This window comes from Diabrotica undecimpunctata, chromosome 7, assembly GCF_040954645.1.
Source record: "Diabrotica undecimpunctata isolate CICGRU chromosome 7, icDiaUnde3, whole genome shotgun sequence".
Classification (NCBI taxonomy): Eukaryota; Metazoa; Arthropoda; class Insecta; order Coleoptera; family Chrysomelidae; genus Diabrotica; species Diabrotica undecimpunctata.
The window spans coordinates 25063101-25079381 of record NC_092809.1 but is presented as its reverse complement, the minus strand read 5'-3'; the positions used below and the strand labels follow the sequence as shown (position 1 = coordinate 25079381).

The 16281-nt window shown below is 31.1% G+C and overlaps 1 protein-coding gene across 1 annotated transcript in view; it reads left to right on the top strand.

Annotated features, from left to right (window-relative positions):
* The first annotated feature begins 257 nt into the window (after nt 1-257).
* Nucleotides 258-16281, top strand: part of LOC140445082 (fatty acid synthase-like) — a 124665-nt gene continuing 108641 nt past the window's right edge. The window contains exons 1-3 of the mRNA XM_072536888.1: nt 258-367; nt 8966-9113; nt 12461-12649. Of these exons, the coding sequence (XP_072392989.1) occupies nt 8969-9113; nt 12461-12649 (334 nt within the window). The 5' untranslated portion in view covers nt 258-367; nt 8966-8968. The remainder of the gene's footprint in view (nt 368-8965; nt 9114-12460; nt 12650-16281) is intronic.

Sequence of the window (16281 nt, the reverse complement as noted above, 5' to 3'; positions counted from 1 at the left end):
TTATACCAATCAGAAGTTATGAAATATTAACTATGTATATAAAATATGTAGATAATTTGATTTAATTAATTAAATAGGTATAAAAAACACAAAAACTTTTAATTGAAATTTATTAATTAGAAAAATGATTTAATTAGTACTATGCAGACAAAAATAAGGTAATTAAAACATTTTCCTTATTTATTTAATCCTTGGAATATTTCAAAACATTTTAATATTGTCGTATTTAAAGCGATTATATTCATTTTGACATAATCGGTCGCTTAAGTATTATTAAATTCAAAGTTGCACTACTTAAAAGTACCCTATCAAAAAGTAAATTTTATATTCCGCATTTTTGGTGTTCTTTGTTGTTCTGAAGAAAGTTGTAAGTCCATTTGTATTATCTAAAAATATTTATTGTATCTATTGTATCTAATACATATATATATATATATATATATATATATATATATATATATATATATATATATATATACATTTATATTATATGATATTTCCCTACCAAAATGTATATTTTGTATTTGGCATTTTTGGTGTTCTTTGTTGTTCTAAAGAAAGTCCATTTGTATTATCTAATTGTATCTAATAAATATATATATATATATATATATATATATATATATATATATATATATATATATATATATATATATATATATATATATATATATAAATATATAAACAAGAAAAGGTTAATGCGAGTTAATAGCAAAATAAAGGTACAATATATCGGCATAGCCGGCATAGCATAGATAACAAAAATAAGGTAATTACAATATTTTCCTTATTTTTTATTTAATCCTTGGAATATTTCAAAACATTTTAATATTGTCGTATTTAAAGCGATTATATTCATTTTGACATAATCGGTCGCTTAAGTATTATTAAATTCAAAGTTGCACTACTTAAAAGTACCCTATCAAAAAGTAAATTTTGTATTCCGCATTTTTAGTGTTCTTTGTTGTTGAACTGAAGAAAGTTGTAAGTCCATTTGTATTATCTAAAAATATTTATTGTATCTAATATATACATATATATATATATATATATATATATATATATATATATATATATATATATATATATATACATATATTATATGATATTTCCCTACCAAAATGTATATTTTGTATTTGGCATTTTTGTTGTTCTTTGTTGTTCTAAAGAAAGTCCATTTGTATTATCTAATTGTATCTCATATTTGGAATATATTCAATGGTTGAATAGCAGAGGTTTTATCGGTCAATAATTGGCAAATAAAAGTCGTCAACTACTTTATTGATTTATTCGAATACGTTTCGCTTTTATTTTTAAAAGCATCATCAGTTCACTACAAATAAAAAAGATTTTAGAATATAAGTAAACAAACCAACAGGGTTCATACTTACAAAAATAATTTGTAGGGTTTTTTTTTATAGATGTTATAAAAACTCTACGATAACTTAACATTAAAGATTACAAACTAAACGAAAGAAACGAAACAAAAAAATACAAGTAAAACTGTAAGAACATTAGTTCATTTAATTTTAACCGATGGCTTCATTTGAACGTTGGTTTAAGCTCTTTCGAGGGTCAAACCACACTAATCTTTTCGATTGTTTTGGATCAGCTCGTCATAATTTTCACATGTGGCTTGTTGTCGTCCATGTGTTTCTTTGGAATGCATGGTGCGGGTTACGATTCTTAAGGGAATTATCAAGCGGAACAGGGACGGACCTTTAAAAAAAAAAACAGGAAGAAATTTGGAAAGAAAAATGGGATTGAAGTTACTGTCTTGTAAGGGTTTTTTTTTTTATTTATTTTGTATGATGAGGGAGTGATATATCTGACTCAAGTTGTCGATGTCGGTTCTCTTATTTAGGGAGGATGGATGTTTAAGAATTTGACACATTTCAAGGATGGATCGCTTATGATGATTTTTTTGTTTGCACAGTATTTTGGTATTTGTGAAGTCGATACTGTGTTTGGTTGAAATGGCATGCTGTGCAAGGGCACAAGATGGTTTAGAAATCCTAATGTCGCTTTTGTGGGACGTTAGTCGACCTTGAAGGGAGCGGCTGGTCTGGCCAATGTAGCAGGAGTTGCACTCTGCACAGGATACTTGATAGACGACATTAGTTTGTTCTAGAGGGGCCAATGGAGTTTTTGTCTTAGAAAATAACTTACCTAAGGTTCTGGTATTTTTTAAGGCTATTTTAACAGGTAAGTTTTTGAAAAGTTTGTTAAGCTTAGTAGTGATTTGTGGGAAGTACGGGAGTGAAGCATATTTAGTGGTTTGTTCAGGAGTGAGGGGGGACTTATTAATCTGTATTTTGTTAGATATGGACGCCAATGTTAGCCCATTGGGTGTTTCGGTAATGGACTGTCCATAGCTTTTGGAATATAGAAATTTATTGATGAAGGATGCCGGATAGGAGTTATCTATGAGAATGGACTTCAGTAGATTGAGAGATTCTTCTTTGTAAAGCGTAAAGCATACAATTATGACAATGACTTCAACATAACAGATTCTTTCCAGTTCAGTGAATTTATTAATAATTATCAACTACCCAGAGGTTTTGTCTTAGTAAGTTTTGACGTAGTATCCTTGTTCACAAATCTTCCACTTTCCAGTGTACTAACCTCTCTCCGTAACCATTGGAATCAAATCCAACCCCACAGTCCGATATCTTGGGAAACTTTTTCCGAATTATTAAAATTGATTTTTGACACCAATTATTTAATTTTCAACGACAAATATTATCGGCAAATTTTTGGAACTCCTATGGGATCCACGATTTCTCCGATTCTAGTCAACTTTGTACTAGATGATCTTATTAATGAGAGTATCAAGAAGTTAGATTTCCAGGTTCCCTTTGTAAAACGGTATGTCGACGATCTGATTTTAGCAACCCCGTCTGATAAGGCGGTTGACACCTTATCAGTTTTTAACTGCTTTGATCCTCACCTACAATTTACATGTGAATTTGAGGTTGATAACAGTATCCCGTTTTTAGATATGCGAATCATTCGCACACCTGATAACAGATTAGTCACTACCTGGTATAGAAAAGAAATGGCTAGCAACCGTTTCTTAAATTACCATTCGACACACCCAATCAGATACAAACTTAACCTGGTACAAGCCCTCAGCCTTAGAGTACACATGTTGACACACCCGCTTTACAAAGAAGAATCTCTCAATCTACTGAAGTCCATTCTCATAGATAACTCCTATCCGGCATCCTTCATCAATAAATTTCTATATTCCAAAAGCTATGGACAGTCCATTACCGAAACACCCAATGGGCTAACATTAGCGTCCATATCTAACAAAATACAGATTAATAAGTCCCCCCTCACTCCTGAACAAACCACTAAATATGCTTCACTCCCGTACTTCCCACAAATCACTACTAAGCTTAACAAACTTGGCCAGACCAGCCGCTCCCTTCAAGGTCGACTAACGTCCCACAAAAGCGACATTAGGATTTCTAAACCATCTTGTGCCCTTGCACAGCATGCCATTTCAACCAAACACAGTATCGACTTCACGAATACCAAAATACTGTGCAAACAACAAAATCATCATAAGCGATCCATCCTTGAAATGTGTCAAATTCTTAAACATCCATCCTCCCTAAATAAGAGAACCGATATCGACAACTTGAATCAGATATATCACTCCCTCATCATACAAAATAAATAAAAAAACCCCTTACAAGACAGTAACTTCAATCCCATTTTTCTTTCCAAATTTCTTCCTGTTTTTTTTTTAAAAAAGGTCCGTCCCTGTTCCGCTTGATAATTCCCTTAAGAATCGTAACCCGCACCATGCATTCCAAAGAAACACATGGACGACAACAAGCCACATGTGAAAATTATGACGAGCTGATCCAAAACAATCGAAAAGATTAGTGTGGTTTGACCCTCGAAAGGGCTTAAACCAACGTTCAAATGAAGCCATCGGTTAAAATTAAATGAACTAATGTTCTTACAGTTTTACTTGTATTTTTTTGTTTCGTTTCTCTCGTTTAGTTTGTAATCTTTAATGTTAAGTTATCGTAGAGTTTTTATAACATCTATAAAAAAAACCCTACAAATTGTTTTTGTAAGTATGAACCGTGTTGGTTTGTTTACTTATATGCTAAAATCTTTTTTATTTGTAGTGAACTGATGATGCTTTTAAAAATAAAAGCGAAACGTATTCGAATAAATCAATAAAGTAGTTGACGACTTTTATTTGCCAATTATTGACCGATAAAACCTCTGCTATTCAACCATTGAATATATTCCAAATTTAATCAACGGTCGTATTTTTTACTATACTATATATTTATATTAAAGGTGGTAGCTAGAAGGGCCTATCTATTAAAAGAGTATCTTAAAAAACAAGCATTCAAAGATTTAACGTAAATGCCTTAAGCAAAACAATACTAAGCCCTAACAAGTTTACATAAGCCCTTTCTTTGGAGATCACATTTGGCAGATTAAAACGTCTTCTGCAGAAGAAAGGCCTCTAACTTTTTACTGTTGTATAGTATACTACAGTTTTATATTATAGTATACAAAGATTTAAAATAATAAACAAGGTCTTTGTACAACAATGAAACTTTTATTTTGTTCACACAACATTATATTTAATATAATTTTATAATAATTTTCGTCGCCATCTGAATCATCAACACTACTCTCATTGTCCTTTTACCCTTTCTCTCTTGAAATAGAAGGTCGTACAAGTTTCTACTTTCTTCACTTAAGTACTGAAATAAGTCTCTCCCGTCTTTCATTTTAGTCTGAATAATAGATGAATAAATGGGACAAATCACTACTTTCTTTTAGCTAATCTTTTGTGCCCCTTTGAACAATACTATAAACAAAACACCGAAAGTGAGAGAAACAACACTACACAGTACAAAACGGAGAGATATAAATTGCACCTTTTATTCCAACATCTTTTTCAATCTAGATTAGAAAAGGAACTAAATAAGATGGAAAGAAATATGGATGTAGAACAAGAATACAACAACCTCAAAACGATAATAAAAAAAATTGCTTATGAAGTATTAGGACCAGAGAACAACGACAAAACACACCACGAACCACCATGGATGACAGAAAACGTAAAAGAAATGATACAAGAAAAAAACAAAATATATATAAGAAATGGCTAACAAATAAAACATCTAGCAATAGAGTAACATATCGAAGGAAAAACGGTAAAGTACGTAATTAAATTAAAAAAAGCAAAAAACAATTTCTGGGAATAAAAATGTGTCCAAGTTGAAAGTTTAGTTGGTGGTTCTCAGACTAAAGAAGCATTTAGAACTATCACTAATCTAAAGAAAAACACTCATAACTCCTTAAGCAACTTAATTTCTATAGAAAAGTGGAAAAATCACTATAAAAATTTACTCGAAGAGTCTAGATTGGCCAGAAGAGTCTACATTATTGTCTATATTATCGCCTACATACTTTAAGTATATCTTGGTCGCACTGCTTTACCTTACTTTGTTATTGTAGTGCTTGAGCAACTTTCCCGTTTGTTATTTTGGTTGTCATGTCTTTTATTGCCACCGTTGCTCCTTAGATTTTCTGTCAAATTCTTCTTATCTGTCGAATTTTAAAGCATTTTTTCGTCGTTTCTTGACGTCCTTTTTGTAAACCTGTATTTTTTTATTTTTTATTATATGGCTTCGGCAGTTTGCCATACAGCCAGTTACATGATCTTTTAATCTCGTTAGGCGCAGTAAAAAGTTTTTGAGTAATTTGCAATCGAATAGACTAAAATAGATAAATTTAAAGTTGGGAAATCAGTACAACATTTAACAAAAAGAAGAGAAAAAATATATATACATACACATATATATCCATAAACAGATAAAATTAACATGGGTCACTCGCTTCACGTCCAGGGGCCCATCAGGACATTATAATATATAACATACACAGGAGAACTAGGCAACGGTAAATAGGATTAAACATATAAAGGAGAGAAAACAAAGGTGTAAAAAGTAAAAACAATTTTTTTTAACTAAAGAAAAATATTACATTTGGTCAAAAAATCGATTATGCAATCGTAAATTAATCTATTTTGAGTCGCTAGGACAGATAAAACGTTAAACGGAGATTTACCGGTAATATGAACTATATTATTGTATAATAAGGTGGATTCCAAATTATATTTGGCACAACCAAAAATTACATGATCTAGGTCACCTTCTACTCCACATTCCACACAGTTTTTACTCTCGATCACATGAATCCTTGCAAGATGAGCAGGAAAACAAGCATGTCCAAATTTAAGCCTAGATATGGTTGTTATATAACGCCTAGGGACATTATAAGTTCTGTGCCAATGTGCAACAGGGACAGTTGTGTGTAAAGAAGTGTATCTATTTGGGTTGGTAAAACAAAACTCAGACCATAGATCACTCCATTTATATTTTAAAACTGCCTTGCGAGAAGCAACCAAATCAGAAATACTGGGTAGATATTCTGTGGTATCCACTGAATAAATACTTAATTTGGCTAGTTGGTTCACATGTTCATTATGTTTAATTCCACTGTGTGCTTTGGCCCATATAAATACCACATTTTTTTTATTTTCCTTAAAGTGTTTAACTAATTTTTTAATTAATATTATGTAGGGATTGGAGTATGTGGTTGGAAAAAAGGTTGGTTAATGGCTGTGAAAACTGACATGGAATCTGAAACAATAATAACGGAGGATTCCCTGTTAGAAACAAAAAGTAGGGCTTGATATATGGCAATTGCTTCCGCACTAAATATGGAAATATTTGCTTTTAATTTGAACATTTTTTCTACTTTCTCCATGGGGATGTAAAAGGCACATCGTGTACCGTCTTCTGATTTGGAGGCATCCGTGTAGATAGTACTGTAGTAATCCCAATTGGATAAGATGCTTGTTATAATGTTGTTATTTGCTCTTCCAGTGTTAACATAATTTGGTTTAATAAATTTAACGCTATAAAAAAGAGCTTCAAAATCATTTATATCTGTGTGTGATTTTAAATTAATAGCTTCATCAGCACAAACTGTGTTTTCTCTAAGAGCTTCACATAGGGTTGGAGAATTTTTCTTTATCCAATATTTATTCGTTAAATCATAATTGTTTAAATTTGTTAATTCGGTATAAAGGAAAGTGTTCCGGTGTTTAATTTTCAGTAAAAATTTTTCGGCCAAGAAATGTCTTCTAAGAGAAATTGGATACCACATAAAATACTCAAGTGCTTCAACATAAAGGGGCTCAATAGGAGTTGTCTTCATGGCACCAATACAGATACGCAAATACTGGTTTATAAATATGTTTAATTTGTTTAGTAAGTTCTTGCTGGCAGATCCATATAACCAACATCCATAATCTATGATATAGCGAATGTACGTTCTATAAAAAAGTAAGGAAGTCTGAACATCTGTTCCCCACCAAGTTTTGGTTGTCATTTTCAGAAAGTTTAGGCCTTTTTCACATCTATTTAACACATATTCTATGTGAAATTTCCATGTGAGCTTGTGATCCAGTATAATGCCCAAATATTTAATTACCTTTTTAAAAAGAATTTCTCGCTGTTTTACTATAAATGTTTCGATATTGGGAATATTATGTCTACTGAAAATGGTCATTGCTGATTTTGTGGCCGACAGCTGAAGGTGATTTTCTTCCAACCATATTTCTACAACGTTGTAGGTATCCATTAAAAATCCAAAAGCTTCATCTCTCTTCTTTGTTTCACAGTAAATGCTGAAGTCATCTGCATATTGGATGATCTTAAAAGGATATTTTTCAAACTTTAATTTGTGTAGGTCAGCTGTGTATAAATTGAAAAGAAAAGGACTTAAGACAGCTCCTTGTTGAATTCCTGTAAAAACATATCTTGGGCCTAATAAATGGTTGCTAAACTCCCTGACATAAACATGTCTTACTGAATATAATCCGATAATAGCATACACTATTGCCTTAGGAATGTTAAAATCAATAATCATTTTTTTACTCAAAATATTTAAGCTTAAGGTGTCATATGCTTTCTCAATATCAATAAAAATTGTTGGAAGAAAGTTATTTCTAGAGAAATTATTTTGAATATTTGTTACTAAGGTTGTAAGTGCATCTAGCGTACCCACTCCTCTTTTGTATGCAAATTGACAGGGCGTAAGCAGGTCTTTTTTATGTAGCCACCATTCCAGCCTATGTTTTATCATACGTTCGAAAGTTTTTTGCACACATGATAGCAGAGAATTTTATTATTTTAAATCGTCATAATAATCAACCATCCTCATGTTTTAAGCCAATATACATTAGACAAACCACGAAAATCAAGAAGTCGATCGATTTTGTTTTCGAAAAAGTATTTTCCGAATGGAAAACTACGTCTTTTCTAATATATTTTATATCTCATTTGTTGAACTATACTATAGAATAATAAAAAATGTGTAAATATTATATTTTTATTAACTCGTGATTTTATTTGATATCATTGATCGATACTCGCCTACCTCAATCAGACGTAGATGATACATCGTAAGAAGGCGAACGCGTATCTCTGTAGAATGAATATGCTGTAGAGTCGTTTCAAAATATTACTATGTATTTCACACACTACTGTTGTATAACCTGTTGTTTATAAATAACTTTTAGTAAAACTATTTTCTAATTTTCTTAAACCATTAGACAATTTGATTTCTTTGTATATTTACCAGATATATTAAAGACTAGACATGTATAAATTTTCAAAATTACAATCTTTTGACGCACCTATTCCATATTAACGTGTTTGCAATTGTTCAGTTTGAATAAATGAAATGTTTTGGCAAACTTTTAATTAACATTAAATGCAACAAATAATATGTGCTAATTATATTCATTTGATATTTTGACCCATAAAACTGAAGAATTCAAATAAAGACAAAAACCAGTTGATACTTTTAGCTTAGTACGATTTTAAATTATTGTAAACTTTTGCAGATCATGAAAGACTTTTTGGAAAACGACAAAATCGTTATAACAGGAATTTCGGGAAAGTTTCCCCAGTGTACAAATGTCGAAGAGTTCAAAGAAGCGCTTTTAAGTGGAGTAGATTTAGTAAAGGAGGATAGTACAAGATATCCAGCAGGTAAAATACTATTTATAGAATAGTCCAATTAAAAATAGCTTTTAAAGAATATCATACGATCTTGGAAATCAAGATATTATGTTTATCACATTTTTGCTTTTAATATATAATTCCTTTTAGTTTTTTCTCAATTTATGTAGAAAGATATATTTTGAACTTTAGCCTGAATTCTGATACTTTGGAGTAGGGTTAATCAATATTTTTCTCATTTTAACCGTACATTTATATATAATATGTAGCAATGGGGGAGAGCAATGAGATATTATATACAGGGTGTTTCAAAAAAAGGTAACCCCGTCTCTAGGACAGGTAAAAAACTGAAAAATAATTGGGGTTTGCTTAGTAAAAAATTTTTGTAACGCCATCCATTTTCAAGATACAGGGCGTTGAAGAAAAAAAATTTACGCATTTTTTTACGATTTTGCCGAAACTGCTGGCAACATTGTAATGAAATTTTATACGAATATATTTTGGAAGCTGATACATCCCATGAATTTGTTTTTATATCTGATTCTCATAGAGGGCGCTAGTTACACGGATCATACTAAGTATTAGTCAATATAACTTTTTTAAGAGTATAATTATTAATCAAAATTTCAAGTAAACTTAAACATCATTCAATTTTACACGAAAAAGCTACTCTTGGTAAAACTCGATAGTGTGTACCGTTTTCGGAATATTTTGATTTGAAAATTATAAAGTAATAATTGATGGTGGTATAAAATAGTTAGTAATTAAACAAAAGTCACAAGAAGAATATTAAATTAATGACTAAGAACATAAAATAAAATTCAATTACAGTAAGTGTTCAAACTGCCCTCCGTTTTCGCGAATACACAAGTGTATTCTTTTTTCTAAAGATTCCATTAACCTTCTAAACGATAGGGGATCAGCTATGATGTCATTAAATTGACGTTGAATTCTTTCTTCCAATTCTTGGCGTGAATTTACCTCTGTAGCATAGACTTTTCCCTTAATATACGACCAAACTGCGTAGTCCAAAGGGTTAAAATCGCATGACCGAGGAGGCCAATGAATCGGAGCTTCTGCACCTCTAACAATCCATCGATTCGGAAAATGATTACTCAACCAATTACGACACCTCCTATCAAAGTGTGGTGGAGCTCCATCGTGCATAAAAAATAAAGATCTTCGCTCGTTTAGCGTTAAATCTTCTAATATCTCGAATAAGGAATTGCTTAAAAAATCAAGATACATATTACCATTTAAATTTCCAGGTAGAATATGATAACCTATTAATTTGTTACCTAAAGTTGCTGCCCAAACATTAACTTTAAATGAGTGTGGGTAATGTGATACCCTTTTGACTCGTGGATTCTCATAACACCAGTAGTGTGCATTATGAGAGTTAAACATACCTTGTCGCGTAAAGGTGGCCTCGTCCCTAAAAAGAATGCATTTTAAAAAATTTGGATTGTGGGCTGTCCTTTGTTGCAATGTTTCACAAAAATCCACTCTAACCGGTAGATCATCTGGCAAGAGCTCTTGGACTTGTCTGTAATGATAAGGATGTAATTGCTGTTCTTGCAGTATCCGTCAAGTACTTGAAGAAGAAGTATTTGTTTGTCTTGCTATATTCCTCACGCTAACTGTTGGATCTTGATCAAGTAAATTTAAAATATTATTTTCTTTATTAATTGTTCTTGTTGTTCTTGGTCTACCAGAATTTATTTTATTTGGTCTCACATTCCCAGTTTCTCGACAACGTCGTTCAACGGCTCTAAATGCTTTTTACTTGGTAAGTTTCTTCTAGGAAACTTTTCTGCATAACGTGTCACAGCTGCACTAGAACATCCTAAACATTCGCCTAAGGTTAATAACATGTCAGTGTATTCAACATTTGATTACATTTTAATTTGATTTTACAAATAACAAGGTTTCAAAACTCTAATTATTGTTGATTTATCGTCATAATAATCAAAAAAAATGTCAGATTTCCATGGCACACTTGGAGAAAATAGAGGTATACCTATTAGAACTTTATCATTACTACCAGCATCAATTATTACTTCATAATTTTCAAATCAAAATATTCCAAAAACGGTACACAGTATCGAGTTTTACCAAGAGTACCTTTTTCGTGTGAAATTGAATGATGTTTAAGTTTACTTGAAATTTTGATTAATAATTATACTCTTAAAAAAGTTATATTGACTAATACTTAGTACGATCCGTGTAACTAGCGCCCTCTATGAGAATCAGATATAAAAACAAATTCATGGGATGTATCAGCTTCCAAAACATATTCGTATAACATTTCATTACAATGTTGCCAGTAGTTTCGGCAAAATCGTAAAAAATGCGTAAATTTTTTTTTCTTCAACGACCTGTATCTTGAAAACCGATGGCGTTACAAAAAATTTTTACTAAGCGAACCCCAATTATTTTTCAGTTTTTTACCTACCCTAGAGACGGAGTTACCTTTTTTTAAAACACCCTGTATAATAAAACACTAGCACGTCACTTTTGCTCTTATGTTAAATCTGTGGACCAGTCTTTGCAGACTATCTTCATTTTGGGCTATCAACATTGCGTCGTCTGCGTAACAGAGTATTTTGATTTCTTTGTTTCCCATTCTGTATCCTCTTCCTTTGTTAACGGTTTTGATGATTTCATCCATGATCAAATTGAAGAGCATGGGGCTCAATGAATCCCTTTGTCTTATTTCGCTGCCTATTTCTAAGTTGTCCATCTATTCTGACTTTCATTTTGTTGTTTTGGTAGATGTTATCGATAGTTTTTATAATATTTAGGGGAACTTCTCTATTATACAGAAGATGGATTACATCTTTGAGTCTTACTCTGTCAAACGCTTTCTTTAGGTCAATCAGACACAGAAATGCTGGTCACTACAGAGTATGGTTGTGGTAAAAGAATCTATAGTGCGCTATAAATAGATTATAAGAACAAAGAAAGTGTTATTCTTATTTTTAGTTTATATGTTTATTGTATATATATATTTATTATTTATTATATATATATATATATATTATATATATATTTATATATATTGTATTATATATTATATAATATATAAGGAAATTTGGAGGGAGGTAATAAACAGACGTAGGCTTCTCAACTAGTCATAATAGGTGACCTAACAGTGACAGATGACGTTACAATGCCACTGTGACATATAATTTTAAATGGGACCTTATGGCAAGTGACACCTTCTTTGAAAGGTATTAAAAATACCTATTTAGACATAATAATTTTGTTTCAGTTTAAAGTATATATATATATATATATATATATATATATATATATATATATATATATATATATATGCATATAAGGTATTTGAGTGTTAATCACAATATTTTTAGGAATATGGGGAGTTCCTAAAAGAGCTGGTACTATCTTAAATGTAGAAAAATTTGATGCGGCTTACTTTGGCATCCATCCTAAGCAGGCAACTTTTATGGATCCAAGACAACGAATACTTCTAGAAACAGTATACGAAAGTATAATCGATGCCTCCTATAATCCAATAGAACTAAGGGGTTCCAAAATTGGTAACTATTTTTTATTATATTTTCCCGTATATTTACGCAAAATATTCTTTATACGTAAAAATTTATTAATTAAAACTATTAACTGTACGGTGTGTAATTTTAAGTTTTATTTAAGAAAGGTGTTTTGTGATGCTATTAAGAGTAAGTCTGTTTGAATAATAGGCTCCAAATATTTTTGAATAATTTTAAAATCCTGGGAATTACAAAAATTTTCAGTGCCGACAGAATTGAAACGAGACAACTAGTGTGGTATGTTCACGTCAAACGAATGAATGAAGATAGATGGTCAAAGAAAGCTTTAAACTACATACCACAACAAAAAAGAAGAAGGGGAAGGCCTTCAGTTGCCTGGGAAGAAAATGTACGGCACATAATGAGAGATAGAGCCATCAAAGAAGACGAATGGATGGACAGAAAACGATGGCGGTCGAAATGCGAGAAGCGGCAGAGGCTGTAGTAACCTCGCTATATATATATATATATAAAGCCAGCCAGCCAGCCAGTTGTGGTGCGGCTGTTTAGTGATTTATTGATTGAGCATGGTGTAAACGGGACGAGTGTACTGCGAGAAAAATTAAGAGATCAATACAAAAAATATAAGCAAGAATATACATAACATTCATCAATAATAATGCAAGTAAAAAGTGTATTAAATATCACGAAATATTTCGTCGAAAACAATGTTTTTTGTTACAATGTTATCATTTAGCAGTTAATTTTGCATGCTGATCACGAATCCGGTGTGAGATTTGCTCTATCTTGACGTTTTATGCGCGTTTCGGGTCACTTCCGGTGTCGGATCGCAACCGGAAGTACATATTTAGATCTTTCGACCTTTCGATCCATATATACATTGTGGGGTCTAAAACTTAAAGTAAATTTTAACTTCCGGTCATCTCAAAACTGGAAGTGAATTTTTGTACCAAAAGTATATCTTGACAATCTCATACGTAATACTAATAATATTCCGAAAAAATATTTTAATTATCTAATATGGTTTTTGAGTAAAGTGGTGGATAAGAAAAGGGCTTACCGTTTTAGTATATAAGATAATCGTATATATCTACATATTTTACAAGTTTGCAAATAATTAGAACGATTTTTGAGACATAAAAGAATGAAGAATGAATATGTAAGGGAGACTACACCATAATTGGTAGAATATGCTGAGAATGATGATGATGATAATGATATTAAACCTAGAGCTAAGATTGTTACTATGTCAAGAATTAATATTCAACTCAACAGTCTTGAGGTTTGAACCGCGTCGATTATCATTGCGCCAAGCTTTCGACATCCTCTTTAATGTCTTCTTTAGAGCTTCTGAGGTCTCAGTTTCCCGAGCTCCCAGACAATACAAAAGAACAGAAAGGAAACAGATATGGAATGTTCATAAAACCTATTTTTAATTCGTTTGACGTATATAGGATCGGGGCAGTCTGCACAAGGAATTTCATTAATTTTATGAAATTCCTTAAGCATGTATGTATCAAGTTCTATGACTAATAGACCAAATGAAACTGAAAAGTCAAATTCACAACCAGTTGACAGAAATGTCTATTGTGGTTTCCAATCAAGTTATATTATCCTCATCAAAGACACCTGAAAATCAAGTAGTATCCCACCAAGGATACCTGAAAACCCGTTAATGTCTTACTCTAGGTCAATAGTATCATCTGCGAATTCAAGTTTGTTCATCTCCCCTTACGAGTTTAAAGGATTTCCAAAAGTAGAAAAGTGAAAAGGTGTGAAGACAAGAAAAACTAAAAAGAGTGCAATTTTAACTAACACACCAGACTTGGATCAGTTAAAACTACAAGCAGCAACCAAAGAAATGACTCCTTAGAACAATAAACGAATTAGATAAATTTAAACAAGGTAAGCAGATCAGCACGAAAACAGAAAACAAAAAAAAAAAATAATAAACGAAGTGATAGCATATCTGAGGAGAGTGAAGAACTAATCAATTATATTGATTCTTCTGGCGATAAATGTGAAAATTTACATTTAGACGACGATTATGGCATTAATGCTAGTACAGAAATTTTCATTAATAGTTTTGTATTAATGAAATTTCAAAACAATATATTTTATGTTGCTAAAGTTTTCAAAACATTCGACGATGAATTACAAGTGTCATTTTTAAGAAAAAATGGCAAGCTTCAAGGCTGCTTTATTTTTCCTTTGGTTGAATACAATGCTGCAGTAGCAAGGTCAGACGTTGTTTTAATTTTACCGAAATCAAAAAATGTAGAATTAGAAAACAAGCCCCTTGCATCTTTTTAAAATTTGACAGTATTAAGATCCGTTAAAACTTTCTTTTATTTGTTTTTTTATTTAAGCTATAAAATTGCTATTTTCAATAATAAAAACTAAACTCAATGGATTTACTTTAATAAAATATTGAAATAATACAACTTGACTCATCGTGTACCACTAATTATACTCAATAAGAAAGATGTAGATGGTTAGAAAAATAATCATAGATTTTGTTTCTTCACTCATGAGGAAATATTTATTTCAGATTATATTGAGCAAAGAATCATATTGATGATTGGTTAACTCAGTTCGCAGACAAATTAAAAAATGCTAATGTCAGAAATAGAAATGTATTTTTTGTCTTATCGGTTACTACCATCCCCTACATAAATGCTTTCATACATACCTGAATACATTCATGTACGTGTGTTTTATAGACTTTAAAAAGGCCCTTAATAGGAATATTTTAACATATTTACAGTTGTGATATTATAACATCATAATTGACAGTTGTAATATAGAAATTATTTCTCATCTATATTGAAATCAAACTACTAAGGTAAGATTTGACTTAACTGGAACACCAGAGCAAACAAATTCTGCTACAAGCCTCTACAAATAAAAAGAAAACAAATATATCATTCATAGTTCGAGAAAAGGACACCCACACTTTACACGTGGACACACAATTGACTCCAGCAATAGGCTTTTGAGCCAGTACTGCAACTCCAGCATTTTCGTAAAGCACTAACTGTTGTCAAGACCAGAAGAAAATGCAACCTTAATAACAATTTAAATAATAAAATCCACTAGGAAACTAAGTTCCTGTAGCTGGTTGTATACCATGTATCATAAATTTTTTTTATTTAAAATCCTTTATAAAATGTATATAATGATAATTTTTTTTACATACCTTTTATAAAGGATTTTAAATAAAACATTTTTTTAATTTAAATAATATTCGTATAAAAAATAATTTTTAATCTTAAAAATGTTTTAAACTGATAAAAAACAAATTTGTGTATTTTAAAAAAATGCATTAGCTAGTAAAAATGCTATTATATGTATTATTTTTAATATATGTATTATTAGTTCAGTCGGAATAGCATTTGACCTTGTATGGCAAGCTGCCCCAAATTTTATTATTCTAACCTTAAGCGGTCAATATTAGTGCACCGCCATCTTGATTTTAAAGGAGCATCGTTATGCTCAATATACCTACCTGCAATTTTCCACTTTTCGACAAAAATGATAAGGACTAAAATTGTTCAGATTTGATTTTCAACAATTTTTTTTTACAAATTTTTTCGCGCAGTCGATATTTTCCGGGGTTTGGGGAAAATAGTGGAAGGGAAGGGGAAGCATAATTATCG